The 7,613-nt window shown below is 39.3% G+C and overlaps 1 protein-coding gene across 1 annotated transcript in view; it reads left to right on the top strand.

The window, feature by feature from the left end:
• The window catches only part of PTCD2 (pentatricopeptide repeat domain 2), a 16,690-nt gene extending 9,732 nt beyond the window's left edge, over positions 1–6,958 (top strand). Inside the window, exons 6-9 of the mRNA XM_009327227.1 lie at positions 1,817–1,930; positions 3,487–3,561; positions 4,372–4,485; positions 5,817–6,958. Coding sequence (XP_009325502.1) covers positions 1,817–1,930; positions 3,487–3,561; positions 4,372–4,485; positions 5,817–6,041 — 528 coding nt within the window. The 3' untranslated portion in view covers positions 6,042–6,958. The remainder of the gene's footprint in view (positions 1–1,816; positions 1,931–3,486; positions 3,562–4,371; positions 4,486–5,816) is intronic.
• Positions 6,959–7,613: the final 655 nt, after the last annotated feature.

Below are 7,613 nucleotides of genomic sequence, written 5' to 3' on the forward strand. Positions count from 1 at the left end.
ATGATTCTATGATTCTATGATTCTATGATTCTATGATTCTATATGCAACAGGAGGAGGTTCCTGAAACTTCTGTTTTCTACTGCTTCTAGCCCTACGTGTGTTTTCAGTAGAGAATCTGGCCTATCATTACTTATTTAGTGAATTGATAAAAATAGAGGGGAAATGATTCTAAACTGTCACCCAGTTGTTTTAACAGCCACAATAAATTTGTGGGTTTTTTTTCCATTATGGTAAAATACTATTAATAGGGGAATAAGCTGTATTAACCTTTTATGCACTAAAGAAGATTAGGTGGAGCTCTTTCAAAAGCTTAATCTGTTGATTCAGCTGTTAGTGGTAGGAGGAGAAACCATGAAGCTCAAAAGTGGTTTTGCTCGTGATGCAACAGAAGAAACTTCAGAAAAAATCTTGAAGGGAAATATCTTCCAGATACACGACTTGAATACTGGAAATAATGGTGCTGGTATCATTAAGAACAGTGCTGGATTTTTACCAGGTTAATTCTTGGTTTCTTTTGAATAACCATGACAGAAACCAGTACAGAAAAATGTACAAGGCTTAAAGCTCAGATTATTGCTAGTGGATAAACAAAGGAATTAATGTTTATCTTTGTACGGGAGTGTTTTAGAAGTCAACTCTAAAACACTTCTGGGACGTTTTAAATCATTGCAAGGTACTGCTATCCTCTAAGGTAACAGATGGTCCTTCTTTTAGTGCAGGAAAGGGCTATAGGCCTTTTGATGACAGCAAAATATTGATGTAATAATAATCAATCTTCTGGTGGTCAGAATGTTTCTAAATTTTCAAAGAACATGTTTTAAACCATGTGGTTTAAAAGGTATTTTCACAAGCTGTGCAGACCATTCAGCAGTGGCATGGAAAAGCATCCCTTAAAAACCCAAAGGATGATCCTATCCCTTAAATCACGGCCAGTATTTTGCAGGAATGACACTCTGAACAGTAGAAACAGAAATCAACACCAAATACTAGGAAGGAATGTGAAGGCTCTTATCCATATTGCATGGTGGTGCCAGTTGTTACCTGCCACCTTTTAAGTTTGGCAGGTATTATTTTGTTTGGGGTCCAGTCAGCTCTACTCATAATGTCCAGTGTGAGGAGCGTTGTTTTTGAGAGTTGGTGGTTTGTGAAATGACACACAGGTAAACTCATTGCCTTTTACTATAGGCTCCTATTGAAAATTGTCTCAGCAATAATGGAAGCTTTCTGTGTTGGAAAACAGGCAAATGTCTAAGCTATCATATTAGAGTAACTTTGGAAACATCTTGCAAGATTTAATCCATAAGAGAGGCTAGAAATGGCTGAATGTTGAAATTTGCACATACATAGATTCTTTAGTGTAATGGTGCTGAGTAGTTCAATGCTTAGAAAACATTGATTTTCATTAACTATCTAATGTAGCTTTTAGAATAAAGAAAGGACAAAAAGTCAGCTTTCTTCCTGATTTGGGAATGATTGGAAAGTGGAACGGAAAGTGTCTGTTAGTTTTAGCATACTGTCGGGGTTGTTTTGTCTCCTGTAGAAGCCAAAACAGTTAGGGCAAGGCTTAGTTGTTAAAATAATGGAAGTTATTTTTACCCTCTTCTGAACTCTGCAGCTTTGAATATTGTATTTTGATGTTGTGTTTCTCAAGAAGGGCTGCACAAAATCTGCTTGGTTGGGTTCGGATACGGATTGCCTTGGTGATCTTACAGTATGTTGACTTCTGAATGCCTTCTGAATGTGATTGCAATTGCCTACAGTCCTTTCAGATCACAAGAATAACAAGTGCAACTTAGGTTTGAAATTTCTATGCAGGACAGCCTGGAGTCTTGCAAAATCTCAGCGAAACTGCTTGAAGAAGCACAGTTAAAAGGTGACACATTACCACTACGAGTGTTCTGCTTTGCTGTGGCAACTGCTCTGAAGCAGGTACAGTACCTTTTGTTTTGATTTGTGCCTGAATCTCTATAGTTTTATTGTAGTAAGATAGTCAGTGAAAGGAAGCTAACATAGAGGAAGCATAACTGATCTATGAAATAACTTCAACTACTGGAACTTTCAGGCCCCTGAAAGAGTAGAATTATAGACAACTCCCACACAAAGTAAATGTGGAAATTCTGAAATCTAAACATATGTCTTGAGGCTAATGCATGGATATTTTGTGCTAGTGACAATGCCATATAGAATATTTTTAGAAAATGAAAGAGACTTGGGCCAGCAGGTTGATGTCACCGTGGACCCAGTCCTGCAGATACTGATATTTAGTGATGGTTTCCTTTAAATAGAATTAAAATGATAATTTAAAATATTTGCACAATCACCTCTTTAAAATGTTTATCTTGGGAGGCAAACTCAAAGGCTATGATGTGTATTTCCCTACTGCCTGGGGGATGGCCTGTCTTTCTCCACAACATGTTTCTTCAGGGGGAGGTTTTCATATATGTCATGTGCCTAAGCACTCATATGAAGAGGCTCTGAGGCAGTACAGGGTGAAAGATTGAGCAGGAGAATAACAATTAGGAAATTCTAAAGTCTAGTATTTCCTCTGCCATTAATTTGTGTATACAGCTTGAGGAAATTCTGAACCTTCTCTGTTTCATGTCTAAACAGGGGTCAGAGGCACTGTAAGAGCTAGCGATTTGGTGTTGTTCACAGATTTGAATGAATGAAGTAGAACTGTTAAAATTTTCTTATGCAGTCTGTGGTCTTTTTTTATACTGTCTCTGTAAACAGAGACACTGAACAGTAGCATTATTGAAATTAATGTATTCATGTGCATGATGGCATGACAAGGCTTCTCATTGGCATTGAGGTTAAAAAACAAAATCTCTGTCTCTGAAACAACATGAAATATCCTTGATGCTGTTGCTCTATGTAAAAATCAGTTAAATATTCCTGTTTTGCAAAAAGAATGCTCCACATTACACTTAACTATTCCTTAAGCTGCATGATCTTTGACAGTGCATCTTGCTGTGAGTAAGATGTTTCTTGATCCCAAGTAACAGTGGTTGGTCTAGTAAATGTCAGTGTAACATTTACTCTTTATACAGATCAGTCGATGGCATAGATACAGTACTGTAAATGTGTATGTCCAAAAGGTTAAAAGTGGTGGGAAGGATAATACCCACATTAATGTACGCTGCACTTCATTTAAGTACTCTGACATGTGCCAAACTGAGCATGTGTGTAGATCTTTTATCTTTTAGGTGCTCTCATGCTCAGTGTTGGTTACATGCTTCCTTTCCCTGCAGATCTGAGTCAGGGAGTACTGTCTGATGTGCTAACATGGGAACTCCAGTGTGGGATGTTCCTTTCACAGGCTGGATGCCGCTTGGAGTCTGTGGGTCTTGGTGAAGGGCTTCTAGATGCTGGTTTGTGATTCATTGAAAAGTTGTGAATGACTGTTGTTTTTCTTGAACTTTTATTGTCAAAGTGTGTCACACATGTTTAACCGTATTTTTTTATTATTTATAATTCCTTCCTAGAATGATATAGCGCAAGCCAAATTTTATTGTTCCCAGATAATGAAAACGGAGAACAAACTATACAATAATCTTAAAGTAAGTATGCTTGCTTTGTATTAGAATCTTGCAGAGAAGTATGCTATACTGGACAAGAAACTCCCACGTGCAAAGTAACAGAAGGCCAGCTTCTTAGTAGCACAGGCGTGTATCAGTACTGTTGCTGAGCTTGTTTTTGAGCCAACAGACAATTTCTGTCAGTTGGATGAGTTACATTCTGAATTGTTAACACCCTACCCCATTTTTTAAAATCGCTTCCTACCATAGATGAGAATGGAAAGTAGACCAGTTCTACATCCGTGAGTATAGACCTGTGAACAATTTCTAATTATGACATTGTGACTTTTTGTTTTCTTGCTACAAGGGATTTAAAAAAACACAGCTCTAAGTAAATGCCTTCCTTAGCTGTGCTCTGGCACTGAAGCTCTGCACTTCAGGCCTCCTTCAGCCCTATGAACTGTAACCACATAGGTACATACAACAATTTTTGTCTTTAATTGCATGGTCTGCAACCTGAGAGAAAGTCTACTGCATGTGCCCTGTAAGTGACCTGTCTAACCTATGGAAAAAAACCACTTTATTCAAGAACAGCTAATGCAGCTCCATCAGAGGAGCTCTGCCTCCAGGACCACCCTTCCTTTCCAGGTCCCAGCTGCAAAAAAACACCAAACCTCTGTGGAAATTGATCATTCTCTCTGCTTTCTTCATGATTAATGCATTTTTATCAGCGCACTATCTAGGAATGTATTTTGTCCTGCTTTGCTTCATGTCTTCCCCAAACACTTTTTTTAAAATTTGCATTCTGATGATAAGTACTATTGTGTGGTGTGGTTTTGTTTTGTTTTTAAGGTTCTTGTCCAGCTCAGATCTGGTTCGCTTGAAGAAGTAATAAAGACATTAGAGGCAGCAGTGGAAGTAGATACTCCTCCCTTTGTGAAAAAAATTGAGTTTTCTGAGCAGGTGGTAAGTATACAGTAATGAGAGGAGGTCCACAGTGCTTGGCCGAGCCATGATGATGGTGGTTCGGCTACAGAACTTCAGGTGCCTGAGTTCACCCTACTGAAGTTGTTTGGGTTCTGATCCTTTCAGATGCCAAAGCAGCTGGCTGCTTTCTGTACCGTTGGACAAAGCCCTTAGCTGTCCACTTCCCTTTTTGTGTTGTGGATCTTGCTCTTAGAAGCTCAAATTTAATCTGAATGTAGATGAAGCGTTCCCTAGTGGCATTAAATAATTTAATCCCTTGCCTTCTATGCTATTTTCATTTGATGTAAAAATGAGAATAAAGTTCCTATCACAGTGATATTGTTAGGTTGGTAATATTTGCAAAGACCTGTGATGTTATACAGGGAAGTGTGATATGGGAAATAATAGCTTTTCCTATTTTACTGTAAAAAACAGCTTTTACAGTACTGATCACCAAGAAGGCTTCCTTCAGAGCACATACGTACCCCTATCAGCTTGGCAGCATTGCTGCTGCTTTTCCTGAAGCTTATTAGTGTATTCATTTTGAACATGTCTATGGAACAAGATATTTTAAGACTGTGTTAATAATTAAATAATTAGCCTTTCACTGCTGCGTAATAAGCAATTAATAACTGATATGTAAAATAACAAATACGAGGTAGAAGGGGGACGTACCTTTCAAAACATAGCCCATGCATATTAACTGCTATGTTGAAAAGAAATTCTTTTAAGCAGCATTTCATTTTGTAAGTTCATTGCAATAAATGTTGCATGTGTCAATGTTGTATTTTGGTTTTGTTTGGCAAATTTGTAACAGTCCCTAAGAAGACTAAGCATCAGTCCTAACCCATTCCTTCCACTAAAGGATCAATAACAATTTTTAAGAGATTTACTTATACTTGAGCTCATACTCCATGTGTTCTATAGTCTGACTTTTATTGATTGGTACTGTAGTGTACATTTAGTGTGATACATAATAATAATTAGAATTGTGCTGATCTGGAAGTAGATTCCAGGAAGCGATTATGTTTCTTGGGTTTAAATGAAAATAATTGTGTTTGTATGTACTATGACTGAAAATAGAACTGTACAACTTTGAGGAAGTTTTAAACCTAATAAACTCTCTCTAATAGGTATCCAGTGCATTTCCACCATTGTCTGGTGATGTATAATGTGTGCTGTGTAAAATCCTATTCTTATGAGTCATTGTGTTAGCCACATATCGTATGTTGTGTACTTTTTTCTTCTTTGAGTGATTGCATGTCTTCAGTATGGTTGACTGAGATCTTCACTTCCTGAACTGTAACAGTCTGTCATTTTCTCCTCATTAGCTGGCTACAGTCAGGGAAAAGATGGAAGAAAACCCCGACCTTTCTGCCAAATTAGGAGAGGTTTATACGAAACTACAAGCTTCAGGACGGGTAACTGTGTGCACACTGGAAGACATGCTTTTCCAGATTCCTAGTGCAAAGAAGACCCCTGCAAAGCTTTTACATCAGAAGCAATTGGGCTGTCAGGCTGCTAAACCGCTTCGGTCAAATCTGTTGTTGGAATAGTTCAATATTTGATGGCAAACTGAACTGCTGTTAGCATCTCTTAGAAGCCAGGTTAAAATAAAATGTCTTCTCCCCTCCTCTGCAGTGAGCAATTGTTTAAGTCGTTTGTGTGAAACTGCATTTTAAATACAGATCATGTAGCTTCCATGTTTCAATTTTGATGGTAAAACCAAGCCGTGACGGTGGGTATTTGTGTGTTGTTCAGAAATGGAGTGATAGAACGGTTTGAAGTTTTTCCTCAGTCACTTAAATGGGGATTTTCCTATGCTAAACGTTCTGATGGAAGTGAGCAAAATAGTATGCATATCTGACCTGACTTCTGTGGTTCATGAAAAGAAAATTCAGTCTTCATCAGATGTAATGTTCTGACTGAAAGGATAGATGCAGTCCAGAGTCTAGATAAAATAGTATGGAAGTGCTTTAGCTGTTTATTCAAATTCTGTACATCTCAAGAGAATCAGAGGAAAGCAAGCATCTTTTGTTCCCTTTAGTATCTTTTTCTTCAGAGCCAACACATTACTATGTTTTTTCATATCAAATGGAAACGCTATGGGAGGTAGCATGGTAACCAACTGGTTGTTTTTTCACTTGAAGGAGATTCCTGAACAAAAGTCAGAGTCTCAGAAAGTCGGAGTCTCAGAGTGACTGGCTCCACATACTGCTTCCTTCAAATTTTCTGATATTAAACTTCCCAGGATAATCATATCTTGATACAAATTTCCAACTAAGTCCTAACAAGTTTCTTAGAGCAAGTACAATCACTTTTTGAAACTAGAACTACATATCATCTGCGTAATTCACTCATGTGTAGAGTAAGTGATCGTAAAAACAGTACAAAGAAGCTTCATGTTGACCCAACTTTAATGACTCCCAGGCCAAATGTGGTTGGTTCTAGTAATAAAAAGATGTTCATAACTATGAGTCCGTATACCCAAAAATTTTTTCTTATTCGCCATCTGGAATAGAAGGAATTGGAAACCCTGGAGCTGAGTAGTGCAGCCCGATCTGCCCCCCGTATAACAACCAGCGCAACTAAGAAAAGGAGGCGGGTGATAGCAGTAGGCGACTCTCTTCTGAGAGGTAGGGAGGCACCCATCTGCCGACTGGACGCGCTCTCTAGAGAGCTGGGCTGCTTACCGGGGGCTCGCATCAGGGGTGTCACTGAGGGGCTACCAAGCCTCCTAACAGTCCACTGACTATTATCCGCTGCTGCTGTTTCACGTGGGCACCAGTGACACAGGCAGGAGCAGTCTGAGGACTACCAGGAAGGACTACAGAGCCCTGGGAGCGATGGTAAGGGACTCGGGAGTGCAGGTAGGTTTTTCATCAATCCTGCCGGTCAAAGGGAAGGGGTTGGAAAGGGCCAGTCGAATCTGGCGAGTCAACAAATGGTTACGGACTAGTGCCACAGCCAGGGCTTCGGCTACTTAGACCATGGGACTTGCTTTGAGAAACCTGGTCTGCTGGGGGCTGACAGGGTCCATCTGTCAGAGGAGGGGAAGAGCATCTTCGGTCATAGGCTTGCCAAGCTGGGGAAGAGGGGTTTTAACTAGAGATGCTGGGGGGGGGGGA

This window comes from Pygoscelis adeliae, unplaced genomic scaffold, assembly GCF_000699105.1.
Source record: "Pygoscelis adeliae isolate BGI_AS28 unplaced genomic scaffold, ASM69910v1 Scaffold26, whole genome shotgun sequence".
In the NCBI taxonomy this organism is placed as follows: domain Eukaryota; kingdom Metazoa; phylum Chordata; class Aves; order Sphenisciformes; family Spheniscidae; genus Pygoscelis; species Pygoscelis adeliae.